This window comes from Miniopterus schreibersii (genome assembly GCF_964146895.1).
Source record: "Miniopterus schreibersii genome assembly, chromosome: 8".
NCBI lineage: Eukaryota > Metazoa > Chordata > Mammalia > Chiroptera > Miniopteridae > Miniopterus > Miniopterus schreibersii.
The window spans coordinates 12,430,363-12,451,318 of record NC_138109.1 but is presented as its reverse complement, the minus strand read 5'-3'; the positions used below and the strand labels follow the sequence as shown (position 1 = coordinate 12,451,318).

At 57.0% G+C, this 20,956-nt stretch overlaps 1 protein-coding gene across 4 annotated transcripts in view; it reads left to right on the top strand.

The window, feature by feature from the left end:
• Window positions 1–20,956, top strand: part of ARHGEF10L (Rho guanine nucleotide exchange factor 10 like) — a gene marked incomplete at its 5' end in the record, with an annotated part of 124,249 nt that overhangs the window by 46,482 nt on the left and 56,811 nt on the right. For 2 of the 4 annotated variants that reach the window (XM_081143658.1, XM_081143657.1), the window contains 9 exons: window positions 1,307–1,398; window positions 2,849–2,932; window positions 6,528–6,697; window positions 11,442–11,558; window positions 14,417–14,525; window positions 16,824–16,930; window positions 18,268–18,345; window positions 19,307–19,486; window positions 20,524–20,640. In XM_081143658.1, the coding sequence (XP_080999784.1) occupies window positions 1,307–1,398; window positions 2,849–2,932; window positions 6,528–6,697; window positions 11,442–11,558; window positions 14,417–14,525; window positions 16,824–16,930; window positions 18,268–18,345; window positions 19,307–19,486; window positions 20,524–20,640 (1,054 nt within the window). Of the gene's footprint in view, window positions 1–1,306; window positions 1,399–2,848; window positions 2,933–6,527; window positions 6,698–11,441; window positions 11,559–14,416; window positions 14,526–16,064; window positions 16,237–16,823; window positions 16,931–18,267; window positions 18,346–19,306; window positions 19,487–20,523; window positions 20,641–20,956 lie in introns of those variants that run through there. The other 2 variants (XM_081143659.1, XM_081143660.1) reach the window with 2 other exon arrangements.

Genomic DNA, 20,956 nt, shown 5'->3' with positions numbered 1-20,956 from the left:
AGGCTCCTCTGCCTGCTGCCTGCAGAGCTGGGAGGGTGAAGGCAAGGGGCCCACTCACAGGAGGCGCTGCTCATTCCCCCCCTCCTTCTCCCTGCACTGTCCTGGTCTTCATCTCCTGCCCCCCACTCCCCCCCCCCCCGCCATCCTCCGCTAAGGGCCAAGGGCTAAGGGCCCGGGTACCAGGAAGTTCAAGGCAGTTCTTGGCCACAGTGGCTGCTGTCTTGGACAGCTGGAGGCCCCTCCCTTCTGGATTGGCCAACGTGGCCTTTGTTTTTTGAGCCTGGGCTTTAAAAAAAAAATCAACAAAAAACTTTCAGCCCGGCCAGTGTGGCTCACCAGTTGAGCATCATTGACCTAGGATCCAGGAGATTGAGGTTCGATTCCTGGTCAGGGCACATGCCCGGGCTGCGGGCTCGATCCCCAGCAGGGGGTGTGCGGGAGGCAGCTGATCAATGACTCTCTCATCATTGATGTTTCTCTCTCTCTCCCCCTCTCCCTTCCTCTCTCTGCTCTGGTCTGTGACACTTTCTCAGCCTTCTCTTGGTCTTTATGATCTTGGCAGCGTCAAGGAGTAATGGGCAGGTATTTTGTAGACTGTCCCTCAATCTGGGTCTGTCTGGCATTTTCCTCATGATTAGACTGGGGTTATGGGCTTGGGTAAGAAAACTGCAGAGGTAGGTGCCCTTCGTATGTCACATCATGTCAGGGGCGCATGATGTCCGAGTGATGTCGCTGGAGATGGTCGAGTGATCGCTTGGCTCGGGTCGGGGGGCCTGCTGTTTCCGCACCGTTTCCCTCTGCACGCCTGCTCCTGGGAGGCAGGTGTCTGAGAGTAACCTGTCCTTCATTCCTCAGGGGTTGAAGCTTTGTCTGTCATGCGTGGTTTTGTGAATCTTTGCAAGCCCTCCTGTCCCCCAGGAGGCGGGTCCCCCAGCCCTGGCCTCCAGCTCCGTGTGGGGGAACAGCGGGGAGATGGAGGTTCCCACTGAGCCTGCGCGGGAGGGAAGACGGGTACCCATGCCTGGGGAGCACCAGGTCCTTACCCCTGTGCCACGTGATCTTTATGCTCTTAGAGCAGCAGGTGGGCCCATGGTGCCTTCTAAAGACAAGGAAGGGGCTTGTCCGAAGCCTCCTTGGCCTCCCGATAATGGCCTTGGGGCCCGAGGCTCCTGTCCTCAGCCTGCCCCTGCTCGTCATGTGCACTGTGTGCTGCTGGAGGCTCCAAGAGCCAGCTTTCCCTGCCTCCCTTGCCATCAGCTCTGTCCCCCGCCCTGTCGGCTCACTGGCACTGTGTCTTGGCCTGCAGGGTGCCAGCTGTGGTGAGTAATGGAGATGCCACGGACACAGCTTTGTCCAGGGTCCGGCGTTCCAGCTGGAAGCGGAAGAGCTCCCGTCGAAGTAAGTCCCCCGCCTAGGTCTTGGCCCCAGGAGGGTGGTGCCAGGATAGCCTCAGAGTCCCCTCCTCTAAGCTGAGAGAGCTGATGTGGGCTGACGGGTCCTCACTGGCTGGGCTGCTGTGGGCTGGGTGGCAGTTCTGAGGTGGATTGGCCACTGCCCACACTTGACAGTTGCCCGTTTGCCCTGAGAGCCACGGTCCAGGAGTGGACCACACATTCATCCATTTATCAGTTCCTCGAATACTTCTGAGGCAGTTGGTGGGGGTGCCCGTGACCAAGACGAGGTTCCTCTGGGAGCAGAGCCAGACACACAGGCAGGTGACTCCCATGAAGAGGGCAGGTGCCAGAGTGGGGAGATCCCATGCGTCCTGAAAGTGGAGAACCAGGGAGCAGGGGCCAGCAAAAGAGTGTCCGGCAGCTCGTGCAGGAGCCCAAGGGCGAGGGGACACCTGGCACTGGGAGCAGTAATGCAGCCATGATTGCATTTCAGTCCAGTCACTGTTGGGGTGTAGCTGCGAGACAGGAGACACGGTGGGGTGGGCTGGAGTCCAGTGAGGAGGCTGGCGAGGAGGGAGGCTGAGCCCGGAGCTAGGAACCTGGACGGAGGTGGATAGGTCTGAAGCCATTGGGAGGCAGAGGCCATGGGGGGAGGGAAAGGGGATTGGGATGAGGCTCTGGGGCCCTGGGACAACTGGAAGCACCACAGTTAGGATGGTGGGGACTTCAGAGGCCATCAGGTCCCATGTCTTCCTGGAGGGCTGTGGGGTGAGGACAGGCTCCCATCAGGGGTGGGGACTGGCCTTCGAAATCCTTGTTCTGTAGGGCCCTATGCCTCTAAAGAGGGCAGAGAGTGGGCACACAGTTTTGGGGAGAGATCTCATTAGATTTTGCATCTAGGGGGCTGCTAACATGGGCAGGCCTCGCTCTCCTCATAGACCTGGAGGGATGTGCTCATTTGCTGAATTTTCATTAATCAGGACCCTGCTGGCTGGGTTTCAGGGGGACTGTTCTTAACCCCTCTCTCCAAATCCATTTCTCTCCCCCTATTTCCACTACTCACTAGGGCTGGTTGTCCCTCCTCTGCGTCTGGGTGGGAGGTGCCTCCTTCAAGGGTAGTGCTGGGGGGCCTGGGCCACTGAAGATGTGCCCGGGTGCTGGGTCTGCTCCCTGCAGGTGTCCTCAGCAGCTGCTGTCAGCCAGATGGGCCAGCCAATGTGTGACAGGGAGGCAGGTGGGGCCTGCCCTGGTCACTGGGAGGGTGCCTTGGAGGGGTTGGGGGGCGGAGAGAAGGAGCGGAACCAGTGTCCTCTTAAGGGCGGCGGGGCAGGGGCTCCCCAGGGCCCAGGCGGCCTGATGCTGGAGGAGGGAGCTGCCAGCTGGTGCAGCCTGATGTCAGCCTGGCAGCCTCCTCGCCTTATCCCTGCCCTTTCCCTCTCCCTTTTCACTCCCAGTCGACCGGTTCACTTTCCCTGCCCTGGATGAAGATGTGATTTATGACGACGTCCCCTGTGAGAGCCTGGATGCCCATCAAGCGGGTAGGGGCCCCTTTCACGCTTCCTTGCTTCTCTAGGGATGCGGTGGGAGGGGCTGGGCCTGGGGAAGGTCTTCTTCCATTTCCTTCCCTCCCCACCCAGCCCATTGCCACTCCTTCCTGCTTTTAAAAACCACTGCAGTCATCCAGGGAGAGGGAGGGGCCAGGCTGGGTGGGGCAGGGGTTAGGGCCTCTGGGCTGGGCACGCTCTGGCTGAGGGGGCCCTGGCGAGTCATTCCACCTCTCCGAGCCTTGATTCCTCTCCCAGGAAAATGGGGTGCTAGTCTGGGCTTCCCAGGCTTGCAGGGAAAGTGACAGCTTGTTAAGTGGTGAAGCAGAGAACGCTGGGAACCCTGTGCCCTCCTCTGGGTGAGGCCCTGGGTGGGCCTGGAAGAGGGGGAGATTGTGGCCTCAGACGGGAGACAGAGTAGAGGGGAGAGAGTCCTGCTGGAGCTGGGCCCAACTCACCCAGGGGGGAGGGGTATTTATTATCCTCATCTTTGCTTGAACACAGGCCAGTGACTCTCATGTTTGTCTCTTGTACTCTGATATTACGTCCTTTCTACAAAGAAATTGCAGAGGCGGGCCTGGGATTTGAACCTGCGTCATTCTGACCTAAGTCCAGCGCTCTGTCTCCTATCCCAGGAGGTCTTGGGCAGCATCTTATGACAGATGAAACACATTTGCTCCCACTGTTTAATCAACCTCATGAGGTCAGCAGGGCAGGCTTATGGCTCCAGTTGACAGTCACATCGGAGAGGTTAAGCCACCAGCCCCAGATCACAGATCCAGGATTTTATGGACATCTGCCCCACTCTGCTTTTTCTTCAACACTATTCTGTCTGCTTTCAGGGGCTCCCCGTGTCGGTGGAACAGCCCCTGCTTTTGAGGGGCTCCTAGTCTGATAGGGGTGGCCTTCACCATCCTTGGGCTATGCACAGTCCCACAGGAGAGACACACAGACATGACAAGACCCATGGGCCCCCAGAGCCACACTCCTGACTCCAGTTCCAGCAACAGGGACAAATGGGCCAATGATAGGTGCCTCCCTTTGCAAGCCCAGGAGGTGCTTAACATCCCTGTGTGTAGCTCATTCGAATCCAGGAGAGGTAGGGAAACAGTGCATTGTGTAGGGAGGCAGTGGTGTCTTGTAGGAAGGTCCCAACCCAGGAAGGAGACCTGAGTGGCCTAAGGCTGCTGTTTAACTTCTGTTGGGCTGTTTTCTCACCTGAATCAAATCAAGCAACTAATTACTTGGTCCCTAGTCTGCCCTGAGCACTAACGTCCCCAGGGTATGGGGAAACTGCCTGTTCCTGCCATCCCACAGTTTTACCCTGAGGTGGTTAAGAGTAGGTGTCAGACAACTTGCCTTTGTATCTCAGCTCTGAGCCTGCAGATTGAGGGCCACCGGCCCCCGGCCTCCACCCACAGGGCTGTGGGAGATTGAGTGAGACAAGACTGTGGCACCTCAGTAGGTCTGCTGCACAGGGACGCTGCTGTGGTTAGTATGACACCTGCCGGCCTGGTCCTGTGTGGACTGATGTGGGCTCATCAGGCACTGGGAGAGGAAGCTATCAACTGAGGTGCAGGCCACACTCGTAGCCCTGGGTTCCAATCTCAGCTCTGCTGTTGATTAGGGCATGGGGACCTTTGGGCCTTGGTTTCTTCATATAAAATCAGAATGTCATCCTGACCTCTCAGGACTTTGGGGAGGGTCACACCAGAGGACTTCTGCTTAATCTCTCTGGGCCTCAGTTGATGCATCTGTAAAATCAGGGCAATAAAGCTCCATCCCTGGGTTGTCGTGTGGATGCCAGTAGAGACTGACATGGAGCACTAGTGGTGGTGGTGAGTGCCCTGCGGAGGGGCTGTGATCTTGAGCACCAGTGAAGCCCGAGGCCCCAGGAAGTGGAGGGTGGGACCAGGACCACTGTGAGGCCCCGAAGGCTGAGGATTTGGCACAGGCTCAGGAATTTGGTGACTCTGTGTCCACTGGAGAGAGCATTTCTAAATGAGCCCAGGGTGGTCACCAGGATGGCAGGGCTTCCGTAGAAAGCAGTGCAGCAAATAGATGGAGCCTGGCCTGGGAGTCTGCACCCCTGCCCCCTTCACTGCCTGACCTTGGGCAAGTCACGTTTCTTCCCTGGGTCCCTGTTTTCTCATCTGTCTAATAGGAGGGGATGATAATTTATACCCTGCTGACCCCGCAGGATTTCCGGGAGAATCCACCAAGAGATGTGGCGTGTAGATGCAGGCAGTTGGGAGGCTGGGCGCCCTTGGAAGCGTGGGGCGGGAGACGGGTGCCATGCCACCATGGTTCTTCCTCAGGGGCAGCCCCAAGCATTGGGGCCTCCACTGCAGTAATAGGACAATCAACCCAGCCCCGTAAAGGTCACAGCCTAATCACCAGCTGCTCCACTCTCTGGAGACATTAGTCACTATTATTTATTGCTTAACAATAACTGCATGCTCCCTCCTGATCCTGGGACCCTAGTTTCCAGCTCAGCCTCAGTGCATCTTCCAGACCTCCCGGCCCCAGCTTGCCTGTGGGGAGCAGGTGGAGGCTTGAGGTCAATGGGATGACATCAAGCCTGCTGAGAGCCCCCTCGAGCGAGGATCAGCAGCTCTTTGCTGGAGCTTTATGTACATATTTTATTTACTCCACCCTTCTGCTTAGCTTACCATTATCATCCCTATTTTACAGAGAGGTCTCTGAAAACCCAAGCTCCCCATTTCCAGCAACATGCTTTTTGAGCAGATTTTTAAAACCCTTCCCAATGCCACATTTTTTGATGTTGACAACAGCATTTTCATCTGCGTGCGTTTCTTGGAGTCTGGCCTCACTTTTGTGAGGTTGGCAGTTCAGTGCTGTAGGTAACAGACCTGCAACTGAAGCCCCAAGCGGTGAAGGTGAAGCTCCAGATCTCCCATTGGGCTGGGGGGGACCCCCATGCTTTAGTCCCAGGACAGTGGCTTCCACCTCAGCCTGGAAGCAGCATCTCACACCTGACTCAGCAGAGACCCCAAGAGTGCCCAGGCCCTGGTGGCACTGTGGCTAGTGGACTCTCAGGCCTTTGTCCCCAAGTTTTCGGTTCAAGACATTTCCTGTGGGGCCTTGCAAGAAAAGGGATCGCTCCTGGACATTGGACCAGGGACGCCCCCTACTGGATGATCCTAGAGCCATGTGGGAAACTCAGGTTTGGGGTGAGGGATGCTGACTCATTTAATGCCCGACCCCCAGGATGCTGAGGCCAGAGCACTCGGTCCATGTCTTCTCTTTTCTACTAAAAAATGCCTAGGAGGCCCAGGATGAGCACTCAGATCCCAGAAAAGTAATGCTGACAATGGGAGGAAATAATTGAGCCTGTCATGCGCCTGACACATTTCTTGTGCTTTTATACATTTTCTCATGTCCTCCTCACTTTACTGGGTGGCTTTTGTGTCTCATCACCTCTTTTTTATGGACAAGGAAGCAGAGGCGGAGCCCCAGGGCCAGCCACCTGCGCGCTTACCTGTCCCCCCCTTCCCCCGTGCACCTGGAATTGGGTCTGGTGGCTTGGCCCGGGCCTCTGCTCACTGCCCCATGGCTTGGCCCACAGGGGCGGAGAGGAGCCTGCTGTATGAGGATGCGCCCCGTGACGGGGCGCCCAGGGAGGTGGAGGACCTAGGCTGGAGCTCCAGTGAGTTTGAGAGCTACAGCGAAGACTCAGAGGAGGAGGCCAAGCCGGAGGCAGAGCCCGCCAAGCACCGAGTGTCCTTCCAGCCCAAGGTGAGAAGGTGGGAGCGTCTCTCGCGCCAGCCAGGGCCCTGAGAACCCCTCAAGGAGGGGTAATGAAGGTGGTGAGAGCCAGGCCTGAAACTCTTACCTAAACGATTCCCAGGAACGCGTGCTGGAGGAAGTGGCCCAGGTGCCCTGACACAGATGACCTGCCGGCATTGATCTTTGGCTGCGGAGAGCCCTAAACCTGGGGTGGGCTTGGTTCATACCTGGCACAGGTGCCCTCCCACCCCACGTCTATGGCAGATCCCACGTTGATCATGATGCTCGTGGGCTCACATCTGGCCTCAGAATCCTCCTCAGCACAGTGCTCCAGGCAGCCCAACCAGCTGATTAGATTTGGCACTTGGATCAAGTCATTTTCATCTTCCTGCACTGTGTTGGTCTGTGTTCTCAGACCAATCAATCCGAGACCCCCACACAGACCCCTGCCTGGGGAGGGGAACAAATGGGGGCTGCTGTGGCTAAGACAGAGCTGCCAGAGGCTCCTTCCCGTGGCCTTTCCAAGTGCCATCCAGGCATTGGTTTCCTCTGATGTTTCTGCCTGGAACAGGATTCATTCTGCTGATTTCAGGAGGGAGTCAGAGGCTGAGAGAAGGGTGGATCGTCTGGTTCCTCCTTTCCCGTGACTTCTCCCATTTATTCTTCAGAAGCCTCTAGAAGGCAGATTCTATCCATGCTGAGATCTGGGATGTAGTGGGAGCAGCTTCTTACAGGCTGGCCCTGCCTGACCACAGGTAGACTGGGTTCCTCTCAGGCGAGCTCAACGTGTTGGCCAGTCCTGCCTGAAGGCCAGGCAGGGACGAGTCAGGGGGTCCCAGACCTAGGCTGGGATTGTGGGCGCCTCCAATTCTTTCCTAGCACTTCCTGCTCCTTTGTAAGTTTGGGGATCCCCTCTGGGAGAGGAGTGCTGGCCAAAGAGTCTTCAGACAGACTTTCCTCAGATCAAGAAGGGCCCCCCAAATCCCCAGGAAACCTGGGAGCTGCGTGGGCCTCTCCTGAACCCTGGCCTTCTCGTGGCTGGGCCCCCATGGGCTGAGCCACGGAAAATGGCCTTGACTTCTTGCTAGCAAAAAAGTCAGCATCTATGATACCTACTGTGTGCTCAGCCCATGTCTTAGGGTATGGCTGGGGTACATGGGGACAGGAAGACCCAAACAGGCTTGGGCAACCTTTGTGGTCTAAGAGATACTGAATGTGAAATAATTTGCCAAAAATGAGACAAAATGCCTTTTGGTAAACATGAGCCCTTGTACCTAAGGCTGTCTGCCTGACGTGGGTGCCATCTGATGGGGTTGGTAAGAGGAGGCTTCCAAGAGAGATGAGCTGGGAGCTGGGGTGCAGAAGCCAGAGGAGATGGAAAGGTATCTAGGCCAAAGGAATGGCCCAGGCAAAAGCCCAGGAACAGGCAATCCCTGCTCCTGTCCTCAGATGGGGCAGCGTGCGCTGTTTTAGGAGAGAAGAGGGGCTTTAGTCATGAAGCCACCACACCCCCTGGGCAGCCTGTCTGTAGGAAGGCAGGATGGGTACTTCTCAGCTCTGCTCTGGGTCTTGGGAGCAAGTGGACTCGATGCCTGGGCAAGCCCTTGTTTTCAGCCTCTGGCTGTCCCTCCTAATCCCCTACAGCCACTTTCCCAGCCCCTGCCTTCTTGCTGGGGACTGGGAGGGTACCACAGGCACCTCTCAGAGGGCAAGAGGTATGGGGACACTGAATCAGGGCTCTCTGGTGGTGGCCCTCAGCATCAGGATCACGTGGTAGCTGGTTGAACTCACACATGCCAGGGCCTCACCCTGCTCAGGGACTCTCGTTCAGGGTTTGGGGTGGCAGGGCAGTGTGCCTTTTAACCAGCACCCTGCCCCCAGGGATGCCAGAGGCCCACAGAGCACTCTGAGAGTGCTGGGCTGGCCCTCACCAGGTCTTGGCCCCAGGGTCTCTGGCTGCTGCCATGAGCTCATGTCCCCTCGCACCCTGAGGCTGGGGCTTTGGACTTTCCTTAGCAGACAAACAACACAGCAGAGTTCTTTGAATTTCTAACCACGAAGACTTTTTCTCTGGCCATGGGCCAAGGCCCTCCTGCTTCCTGAACAGCAGGCTCCAGGAGAACAGGGGATTGTGGAGGGGCCCTTCCCCTGCCACCGACCTCTGCCAGGGAACCCCCCTGAGCCCTGCCTGCAGTGCTTCGCCCTCCTGAACTTCTTGGGACACACCTGCTCCTGTGCCTGGCACTGCAGTGGCTGCATGTTTTGCACACCGCTGCTTGGCTGTGTGTTGTGTGGCTGTGGGGCACTGGGCTGCAGAGATCTGGGGAAGTTTTTGTCCTGTCCTTGGAGCGGGCTCCTTGCACCCTGCCCAGCTGTCAGAGAACTGGTGGAGTTCCTCCTTCAGAGATCTTGAGAGGCCAGCTCTCGGTGGGTGGATTTTTGCCAAAGGAAGTGACCAAGGAGTCTGCAGAGGGACCTCCTTGGAAGCAGCTGACCCAGATGTAAGCAGGAGCCCGATCCTCATATGTTAATAATACCTGCTGGTTACCACCCGTGCTCAGTGGCTGTTATTATTTTTTTCCAGTTGTGGAATGGGCTGCATTGAACTTTTCTGCTTTCTGATTGTGACCTCTTCCTAGTCAAGGTCATTGTGATCGAGCTGGTCAGGGGACAGGGCAGAAAAGCCAGCTCCGACCTCAGCCTTGTTTGCGCCCCTGCTCTGATCTGGCCAGTTCCGTGGGTGACTTCTGACCCCAGGTCTTCTGACCCCTAGAGAGGCAGAGGGCATCAGGTGGCCCACATCGGCTGTCTGATTTTATTGTGTCCATCTTATTTACAGATGAAACAGAACTCAGTACATATCTCAAACTCCCCAGTTTTGGGGGAGTCTGAGTAACTCACAGAAGGATCCCCGTTCTGTTACTTCTTTGTATAATAATCGTGAACCTTTGCCTATTGTGTTTCAGCTTACAGAGCAGTTTCAGTTCTTTTTCCTAATACCCTAGAGTGGTTGGTATTATGGGCACTAAGAGTCTCATTTTGATCATCAGAGAACCTAAGCAACCGTAGCTCAGAGAGGTTAGATGATGTGGTCAGGGTCACACAACCAGTAAGCGGTAGAGCCACACTCATCACACATGATTTGAAAGAAAATACCTCATCCATCCATCCATCCATCCATCCATCCATCCATCCATGCATCCATCCATCCGTCCATCTGTCCATTCGTCTATCTGTCCATCCGTCCACCCATCTGTCCACCCATCCGTCCACCCATCTGTCCATTCATCCATCCATCCATCCCACCATCCATCTATCCAACTACTCAATAGATATTAGCCACTTATTTGAGTAAGAGCATGACGAGAGCTTCCATCTTCTGAGTACTCACTAAACTCTGGGCTTTGCGTGTGTCGTCCATTTAATCTTCTCAGCACTCTCTGAAGTGGGTATTATTAAGGCCAGCGTAGCAGTGGGAAAGCTGGAGCTCAGGTGGAGAGACTTCCCAGCTAGGAAGCGGGCTGTGGTGGTTTGAATGCAGGCTCACCTGCCTCCAGAGCTCGTGCTCTTGGTCTCTGTACTTGTCAGCTTCTCTAGAAGACATGAGTGTCTTGGTCTTCTGTATGCTTTACCAAACATCACTATTGCTTACACACTTCATGCGTTTGAATGTCTGTCTGTTCACCTGTCCATCCATCCATCTTCCCAGATAGTATGTAAGCCAGTCACCCATCCATCCTTACATCCAGGTGTCCCTCCCTCCCTCCCTCCCTCCCTCCCTCCCTCCCTCCCTCCCTCCCTCCCTCCCTCCCTCCCTCCCTCCCTCCCTCCCTCCCTCTACTCATCCACCCCTCCTCTAGTGCTGTGCTAGAGCCAGCTTGCCCTAGCTCACAGGGACCCAAGAACCAATTGCGGGCATCTCTTTCCAACTCCACATCCAGTGATGTCAGGTTGGTAGCTTGAAATGGGTTAGGTGGCAGCATTCTTACCATGGAAATGCTACAAAGCAGAGCTTTTTCCTGGAGAACCAGTAGTTAAATGTTTATCAGCCCAGCACTGTGTCCATCCACCAGTCCATTCATTCTTTCTTCATTCATCTTACTTCTGTTCATCCCTTCTCCATCCATTTGCCCTGCCATACAGTACCTAATTAAATTTATCCATTTGCTCAGTTATCCATTTATCTTTCCATCCATCTATCCATCCATCCATCCATGAGCCTGTCCATCTACCCATCTGCCAACCATCCCTCTGTCCATTCACCCATCTTTCTGTGCGTTTTCCTACTCATCCATTCATCTCTTGCCCACCTATGCCACCCATCCATCCACCTGCCATCCATCCATCTCACAGAGTTGCCAAGAACCTCTTATGTCACAGGCCCCTGGGATGGGGAGATGACAAAGACACAGCCCTTGCCCTCCCAGCACTGTTCCCCTTCCCTGAGAGTGGGCCTGGACTGTTCCCCTCTCACCTCTCCTCCCAGCATCAGGGTGCCCTGCTGCAGAGACCCGGCCCAGCTTCCTGGCATGTTGGGCAGGGCGATGCTGGGGCCAATGCCAGGCGGGAGCCTGGCTGGACTGCTGCTTGGGCCCTGGTCATCCCCAGGTCCCAGGTGCCGCCTGCCCCGAGTTGTCCATCCGCCACTTTACCTGAGTCTCCTTTTTCCTCTGTTGCCCCTGTTTTGTCTCCTTCCTGTCCTGCCTGCTCCTCTCACCTGCTCTCCTTCTGCCTGGCCGCTTGGGGGCTCCAGCTTTCTCCAGACCTGACTAGGCTAAAGGAGAGATACGCCAGGACTAAGAGAGACATCTTGGCTTTAAGAGTTGGGGGGAGAGACATGCAGGAGCTGAAGCACAAGTACGATTGTAAGGTATTGTTTGTCTGTCCCTCCCAAGTCCTGGGGCCACAGAGGGTGGGCCTGAGTCCTGGGCTGCCCCCAAGACCCGAGACCCAGAACCGGCTGCATCTCCCATCCGTGTTGGAACTAGTCGATGCCTCAGCAGGCTCGTTTCTTTCCATGTTCTTACCTCCCCTTTTCTCCCCACTCTCAAGTGAAACTTAGCCACCTGCAGGAATTCCTGGTTGGGTTTTCAAACGTAGGGCCCTCAGAATCACCCGGGGTGCTTTGAAACATGCAGATTCCCGTGCTCCACCCCCAGAGATTCAGATTCTGCAGGTCTGGACCAAGGCCTGGGAGTCTGCATATTTAATAACTATGGTGGATGGGTTTGGGTTACACTTGAAAGATGTGAGTGTTAGTGACATTAGACGTCCCTCCCACTCCTGGCTGTTCAGAGAGATGCAGGGTACCTTCTTCTCAGATGGGACCCAGACTTCTGGATAATGCTGCTGCTGACAGCAATAGCTTCCATTAATTGAGCACCTGCCATGTGCTATGGGCTTTGAAGGCCCATAGGCCTGGGTCTGAATCCCCATCCCAGGACTTTCTGTGTGATCCTGGGCAGGCCTCCTGACCTCTCTGACCTCAGTTTCCTTGCCTGAGAAATGGGGACATTAACAGTTCCAGCCCCTAGGGCAGATGTAAGGATTAGATGAGCTCAGATCTGTTAGGTGCTCCATGCTACGCTTGGCACAGCCGGAGAGCTCAGTGGATGGTGTCAGTATTACTTGTGTGCCTGACTGTCCTGTCCCCAGGGCACCCTGGGAGGCAGCTGTCTCTCACTGCTGTCATTTAGCGGTAGTGAGGACGGTAAGGGTCATGCCAGCGGTCAGCAGCAGAGCTGGGCTTCAAACCCGGGTGTATGCGGGTCAGAGCCTGTATGATCTCCAGCCTGTGGCACTACCCTCCTCGTCAGAACCAGGGGGCTCCCAGGGAGAGGACCAGAAGAGGCACTCTACAGTTTGCAGGGCCCTTTTATAGACGCCCTTTGAGAGGCCTGGGACCCGGGGTCAGGCAGGTTTAACTTCTCAGGAAGCCAAGGCCCAGAGAGGAGCAGGGAGCACATGGAGTACAAGAGACCAAGACCAGGGTGCTCTCCCTGGCCTTGGCCTCTGCTCTGCGAAGATGGGTGGGGTGGCAGGTGAACTTAGGGACACCTTTGGGGTTGTCTTTCACCTGTTCTTTTTTTGCCCGGGAAAATGCCAACAGAAGGGCTTCAGGTGGTTCCCCTAAAGACCCCTTTGGGGGTTCCTAAAACAGCTCCCCCCTCCCCCCATGGCTCTCTGCCAGGACGGGAACTGGGCTCCAGGACAGAGGTTTCCTATCGGGGGGTGTGTGCATGACCTCCTCAGAAGAGGATCCACATCTTTGTGCAGTTTGGGGATCAACATCTGTCCGTCTTGTCAGTCCTCAAAGGTGTTTATGACCCTCCTCGCCCAAAAGGCCAAGCAAGACTTGCTACTCTAGAATTGTCCGTGTAGATGCCGGGAGGGGCTGGGGACTTCCCTTCCCCTCTGCTGGTTGTTTCTAGAAAGTTGACCTTGTTCCTGAAAAGGCAATACCTGTCCCCCCCCCCCCCCCCCGCCTTAGCGCCCACTGGTTGTCAGCAAGCCTTCCTCTCCCAGACCGCCCCCCCCAGTGCCCCGCCCCTTATGCTGGGACCCGGGGTGTTTGGAGGAAGGAGATAGTGAGAGCAGAGACCAGAGCCCCCCAGATAAGTGTTCCTCACCTTCAGCAGAGAGAGAGCTCCAGGAAGGAGAGGGTTGTCCTCGAACCCCACTGCCCATTATGACAGCCATGCGGTCGTCTAACTTCAGACGAATTAAAATGAGACATAAGCAGGAATTCGGGTCCTTACCGCGTCAGCCGCTTTTCAAATGCCGCAGGGCTGTGTCTGCCCGGCATTACCGTGTGGACAGCGCGGGGAGGAAGCATTTCCACCTGTGTCGAAACTTCTCAGTGGCGCTGGCTGTGTGTCGGGGAAGATGCCAGGGCTGGGGTGGGTGCTGAGGGGACAATAGAATGAGCTAGGGGACAGCGGCTCTGTTCGCAGGCCCAGGGAGGCCGCCTTCCCCCCGGGCACGCCTCCTCCCCGTGTCCGTGCCCGTGCCCGCTCCCTGCTCAGCTTGCTGCGCCCGCGTCCTGGGGCCTCCCCGCCCAGGGGAAGCTGCGCCCTGCTCTGTGGCAACTTCAGCTTTCTCCCCTTTCCCGGACAGTGGCTCAGTAAGGAACCTGGGTGTTTGGGGGGCACGGGACGGGCTTCCTCACGCGGGTTCAGCAGATGGCGCGGCGGTGCGGGCTCACCTCCTTGCAATGGCTCCCTAAGTAACCGCCAGCATTTGTGCCGCTTGCTCTCTGCGCAGCGTGCTTCCCAGGCCTGTCTGTTAGCCCTCGCAGCCCTGGGGAGTCTCAGTGGGTCGCGTCCGGGGAGTGGCGGGGCTGGGATTGGACCCAGGCTGGGACTCCAGGCCTCGAGCCTTTCCCCCACGCTACCTTCTCCTTAATTTGATGGGAGTAGGTACTGTATAATTTGTCCCAAAGGGAAAAAAGTCAAGTTAGGACCTCCCCTTGCCCATAAAGAGGGTTCCCCTGAGGGAGCTCCCCCGGGGCATGAATGTCCCATCTTACCCAATCCCAGTAAGTCCCAGGGTGGCACTGCCCACTGTCCTTCTTGGCCTCTGCTGCCACCTCCCTGGGAGGGAATGGGCCCGGGGGTCTTGATGTTTGTAGTCCTGTCCTGGAGGCCTGGGTGGAGCGGGCGGCCCTTGGCGGCAGGTGCCCCAGGGCCTCCCTCAGCTTCTCTGATGAGCCCCTCTGCCTTTGCTCAGATGACCCAGTTCATGAAGGCTGCCAAGAGCGGGACCAAGGATGGGCTGGAGAAGACAAGGATCGCCGTCCTGCGCAAAGTGTCCTTTCTGCACAGGAAAGACGTCCTTGGTGAGGCGCTGTGGGCCGGACTGGGAGGGGGGTTGGTGTCAGCCCTGTGACAGCAGGGACCTTTGGGCAAGGTCACTGGTGTCTGAGCTCCTCTGGCGGTGGGCCTTGGGGACTGAGCCCAAGTGTCAGACCGCTGTCCCAGCCTATTTCCTACTTCTCTTGGAGATGTGGCCTTCTCTTTCAGGAGAGGTGGGGCCTCTTTCTTTAGCATCGCTGCCCTTGCCCTTTGCCATGGCCTTGCCCTTGGCCTCCCGCCTTCCAACCTGTCTGGCTCACCTGGCCTCATCTCGGAGCTCTGTTGTTCATTCCTTCCTTTATCCATCCACCCATCTCTCCATTAGCTGGTATTTACTGAACACCTACTAAGTGCCGCGCCCCATGCTGGCTGCAGGGGCACCAAGGTGAATTGAACGGCATTTCCTCCATGAGCTCCTGCGCAGTGGGGGGGACAGGCATGTAGAAAGGAAATGACAGTACAGATGAGGGGTGACATAGTGGCATGGTGGGGTACCGTGGCGAGAGGTAGAGAAAGTGGGTATGGAATATGGGAATGAAAGGTCAGGGAAGGGCGTAGAGCAGGAGAAGCAGACCCAGGTCAGTCAGCAGGGGGAACAGGAGGGGAGGGATGCTCCGGGGGCAGGAGTGAGCATGTGCAACGGCCGGGAGGCGGGGACATATGAGATGACTTTTGTGATAGCTCACATTTATCGAGTATTTATTGTGTGCCATGCACTACTAACAGCTTTACAGCTCCTCACTTAATCCTTATAAACACCGAAGAGCTACAAAGGACTGTCCTGTTCCCATTTAGAGATGAGGGAACAGGCACAGAGTGGTTCAATGACTTGCCTGGGGATACACAGGCATAGACAGGATGGAGGAGGCTTCTTCCTCCGGCTGGAGTGAGGGTTAGGGGTGAGAGATCGGGGCCAGGTGTTTAAGCCAGGGAGAACTGTGAGGTTCTGTGCCCTCTAGTATTTTACCCTCTCTGTGCCTCAGTTTGCTCATCTGGACAATGGGCTAATACGGCATCTGTCTCAGGGGCCATGGTGAGGATGACTGAGGTGGTGCATGGAAAGAGCCTGGCCCAGACCCCAGCTCCTGCGTGGCAGGCGTTATTCTCGGTGGTGGGGCATGAAGTGGAGTATTTGGTGCCAGGACCGAATCTCACTTTCCTGGGTTCAGACCCCAGTTCCATTGCCTCCTAGCTGTGTGACCCTGCACCGTTAATCCCACCGCTGCACGCGCTAGATGCAGCGCTAAAGCTTTGGGGTCGCCCTGGCCCCAGACAAGGAAGGGGACAGGCCCAGAAGTCATTCCAAACTTAGCGGAGTGGCCTGGAGAAAGGGCAGGGTGGACAGATCGGCTGTCTGGGAGCTGCTCTTGGTCACTGTCCCTACCCCCAGGCCAGCCAGGCGGCCAGCGGGCTCTCCCCAGGCCCTCCCCGCCCAGCCCATTAGCTCAGAGCCTTTCCTAAAGTGACCCTCCCACCAGAGGCGTTATTAATAGCTGTGGTAGGGCTCGAATCACCAGCCAAGAATGCTACCCAGTGGCCAGTGGGGGAAGAGGAAGCCGCAGGGCCGGAGGCTGGGGTGGGTGCGGAGTGATCGCCCGGGTACCATGTGGGCCAGGAAGGAGGGCCTTCACCACCCCCACCCCCAAGCTGTCGTCCGTTGTCCCTCCTCTTCCTCCTCTTCTGTCTCCTGCTCAGGTAAGGGCCCACCTGAGTGTCCCTGCTCTCTTGGCCCCCTGGAGTCCCCGTTGCCACTTCTTCCCAACTTCCCCATGGCACCCACTTCCTGCTGCCCACAGCCACCGCCATGGGGTTTCAGAGCCAGGAGCAGCCAGGGTCCCGTCTCCTCGTGCTCGCATCTCCCTCGTAGGGGCCGGGCCTCCAAGGCCAGACCCTGGCACTCGGCCCAGCCCCCCTTGTTCTCACTGCCGGAGCCTGTCTCCTCTCTTCTTCTCCGGAGATCCACGCCCACCCATGCCCGCGGTGCCCGAAGGACGCCGGCTGAACTTTTTTCCCCCTTACGTCTTTGCATATTTTTTTGAAAGATGAAAGCCCAAAGCCAAACAGCTCATTCTTTTTGGGGCTTTCTTCTCCCTTTTAGGCGTCCAGAAGAAAACTATTTTTAGAGCCTAGTGATGGGGACATAGGCGACAGGCAGTCTGGTGTGGCCCCAGGAACCGCTTATCCCCCAGGACCCTGGGCCCAGCGGGGCTCCCAGTCCTAGAGTCTGAGCAGGGTGTGTTGTCCTTGCCTTGCATGTGTCACTCACCCATCTGACTTTCCAGGTGACTCGGAGGAGGAGGACATGGGGCTCCTGGAGGTCAGCGTTACGGACATGAAGCCCCCAGCCCCGGAGCTGGGCCCCATGCCAGATGGCCTGAGCCCTCAGCAGGTCTGTGGGAGGGGCAAGGGGCTGGGGGTTTTCTCCGGAAGGGATGTTGGAGTCCTAGCCTATTATCTGGGGCCACAAGATCTGCATCTTGAAGGGGAAATGACGATCGGGGACTCTTGGCAGATCCCCAGCTGGGGCCTCGGGCTCTCTTCTCAACCAGCTGCGCACACTCTCCAGACTGGGCCCCGCTGTTGTCCTGGGCGGAGGGGCCCCAGCGTCTGCAGCTTTGCTTCCCACATCCATGGCAACTAGAGCAGCTCCAACTTAGAGGTTTCGAATGAAGGTGGTGTTTGATGGAAGGGACTAGAACTACAAAAGGGCTGAGATGCACTGAACTAGTCCAGCTCAGAGAGGACTGAGCGAGTTGCCCAGTTCCATCTTCCATCCCCCTGTCGTTAAGCTGGGGTCTTGGAATCACCACGGGCTTCCCCTAGGAGCTGGGTCCTCAGGCGATGTCTTCCCTCTCTCAGTGTCACACCGAGATGGGGCGGCTTTGCTCGGGGACCTTGGCTGTCACATTCGATTCCCTCCCAATCTGGGTTTTCCCAGCCACGAAACAGGGTGAGAGACCCCCGCTTTCCTCTGGTTGTGAGGACACTGAGCGAGATGTTGTAGGGGCTCCAAGCTGAATGAAGGGATTTGTCACTTTTTCGGGGTGGCAGAAAATCCTGATGTTCGGCCTCTTTTAAAAATCAGGGAGATATGGCCACACATCTCATCTTGGGAGTATATCTGCCTGTTTCCTTTATTTCTGTTACCTACCTGGCCCCTGAGCAGCGTTGAGATGGTGACCCCTCTTCTCTGCCGAATGCAGAGTTACTGTCAGAGCAGTAGGAGCTGGGCGGGACCCAGGCCCCCAGCTCAGACCTAGGGTTCCTCTTCCTGGCGTTGGCTGGTCTCTGCTCAGGAGCTTTGCATTTCCTGGGCCAGGCAAAATTAGTTATTTAGGCCAGTGGCTTTCAACCAAGGTGATTTTGTGCCCAGGGGGTGTTTGGCAATGTCTGGTGACGTCTTTGGTTGTCACAATTGGGAGATGCTACTGGAATCTAGGGATGTTGCTAAACATCTTACAGTGCAGAGGACAGCCCACAATAATCACCTGGCCCAGATGCCAATGTGCTGACGTTGAGAACTCTGGGAACAGCTTGGGCAACTGGGGCCGTCCCAGGGCCCCTGTCCCCTTCTGCAGCGTGGGGGGCATGGGTGTTTCTCTGGGGTGGGCCCTGGAAGGAAATACCAGTGCTCCAGGCCCCGGGGGTCCCGGACGCTGGCTGTGTGCCGTGCTGGCTCTGTGGCGCGGTTGGCGCAGGCACTGACCATGCTCTCTGCCCGTGCAGGTGGTCCGGAGGCACATCCTGGGCTCCATCGTGCAGAGTGAAGGCAGCTATGTGGAGTCTCTGAAGCGGGTCCTCCAGGTACGGCTCCGGGGCCTCTGGGGAGAGGGCAGCGAGGGCCCCGCAGGGACACTTGGCAAGGAGTGTTTTGGGACTGCGGGTAGTTTTAAGGGGAGGGGGCCAAAGGCCAGAACTTTTATGGGGACAGTGGGACCTCCCGATGGGAGATGCCAAGAATTCCTGTTGCCCTGGTGTTCACGGGAGGGCTGCGTTTTCTGAAACAAAGCTGGGGATCTCTGGAATGAGGGCTGTTTTGGAGAGTCTAGGGCATGTGGTCCTTTTTCGTGTCTGAAAGGGGCCGTGTCTTCCTCGCTACCCCGGGAGCCCTGGGACAGGGCCGTGCCTTCCCATCACACTGGGGCTCTCTGAGGCAGGGGGTAGGTAGGGTGCGCCCATCAGATGCCCAGGGAGTGCTAGATGGTCACGTGACCTGGTTCAGGTGTATCCGCCTGGTCTGTCGTTGGCATTCCTGAAACAGTGAATCTGCTGGGATGTTGTGGGCTCTCGGAGTGAGGCCAACAGGGAAAGGAATTGTCGAGTGGGAGCCCCCTGAGGGGAGCCCCGACCTGCGACCTCAGACAGGTGGAGATGAAAACCTATGTTTCTGACAAAGCTGGGTGGAGAGTGTGGCTCTAGGTCTGGGGGCCAGGGGAGCTCGCTGGGACATCACTGTCGCTGCTCCATCAGACAGACCGGCTCAGGCGCAGGCAGAACCGAGCAGGGCCAGCTCTCCATGGAGCTCCTCCAGGCTGGTGTCTTCCTCCCAACCCAGCTTAACACATGAGTCATGGGCGTGGCTTGTGGGTGGGCACAGAGAGAGGGGCCAGGAGGGTTACATCCATGAGATCCTTCTAGAAGACAGGTGAGTGAGGAGTGAGGGATATGTGCTCCCCCGACAGGAAGGTCCAGGCATGGCCTTGTCCAAGGTGGGTGGAGGGGCTCTGGCCTGGTGTTGGGCACTCACCCCCACCCACCCCGGCAGGATTACCGCAACCCCCTGATGGAGATGGAGCCCAAGGTTCTGAGCCTGCGCAAGTGCCAGATGGTGTTCTTCCGCGTGAAGGAGATCCTGCACTGCCACTCCATGTTCCAGATCGCCCTGTCCTCCCGTGTGGCCGAGTGGGACTCCACCGAGAAGATTGGGGACCTCTTCGTGGCTTCAGTAGGTGTCCTCAAACTCTCTTTTCCTGGCTCACCAAGGGAAAAACCATAGCCTGTCTGACCTTGAGGTCATTTGGGCCAGCCTTCTGCCTCTGCCTGCTCACGTTGTTCAAGTCAGTGGGGTCAGGGGGTGGCAGGGCCTGAATCTGCCCAGTGGTCTGAGCCTGGGGTAGGCATGACACTTTCCAGTGTCCAGTATGTCCTTGGAGATGTTTGTAGGCGTGGTGCTGGTGAACTCCAGGAGACAGGCCACTGTGGGCAGCCACTGGTGGTCTGAAGTTTCCCTGCCAAGCATTCCTGAGTGACCGCTTTTTGCGATGCTCAGACAGACCACACCTTGGCCCCTGGATGATGCCCCAGGGGGTCGGGGCCTCCAAAGTGCACTGGATCATGCTCCAGAAGATCTGGCCTGGTCCCCCTCAGTTTTGCCATGCCTGGCAGCTCTAGGGCCCTCTCAGACCCAGGTCCCCTCTGTGGATTGAGGGATGTGTTGAACTGTGGTTTTTCAAACTGAAATCCATGGGCCCCAGAGAGATTCATGGAGCTAAGGAGGGCGAAGTTGGTGGAACTCCACTCTGACCTGTCTTAGATAATTGGGTTCTGCTAAAAGAAAAAGTACTGTTTTGAAAACCTGAGTGCTCAGTAGATCCGACACCCTGGTCTGTGTGTCTAAGGAGTTTGGAGTCGGGAGCACTGTCCTTGATGGTTTATTTCCAGGGGGCAGTTTATTTCCAGGGGGTGTTGAGGAAATGCATGTTGGAAAGGGGTGTCACACCTGCTTCCCCTTCACCTGTGGGCCAGGGCTGCTGAGCTAGGGCAGGAGGAGTGTCCGGATACCCCTTGTCCCTCCTCTTTCTCCCTGCAACCTCGGCGTCTCTTGGCCTCTCTGAACGAACCCAGTTTCCTCCCCTCACTGGGGTGACAGGTGTGCTGACCTCAGACTAGTGGGGATCCTCCAGGTGGTGCTGTCAATAGGTGTGGTGGTGGTGAGGGTGGGTGCGTTGTGACCCTCCCTCTCCACACCGGTGCCTGTTTCAGTTCTCGAAGTCCATGGTGCTCGATGTATACAGTGACTACGTGAACAACTTCACCAATGCCATGTCCATCATCAAGAAGGCCTGTCTCACCAAGCCCGCTTTCCTCGAGTTCCTCAAGGTGGGCCTGGCGGGGATCCGCAGTCCCTCCCAATAGGGCGGTGGGCAGGAGGGCTTTTAGGAGAGAGGGGGGATTTCAGCCCAGCTTCAGGTATTGTGTCTTCGCCTGGACACCTCCTCTTTCCTTTGGGGCTTGCCTTGCCCCATGGGAAGACAGTGTGTTCCTCCTGCTCCCCAACAGGCGACTCATAAAGAGTTACAGTTTCTGTTAACATCTGGAGATCCTGGGCTTTGCCAGATGTCACAGGAGGCCTGTGACATCTTGGGGATGGGTCGGCCATAGGGAGACCCAGCAGTGCTGGGCCTGTACCTCTGGT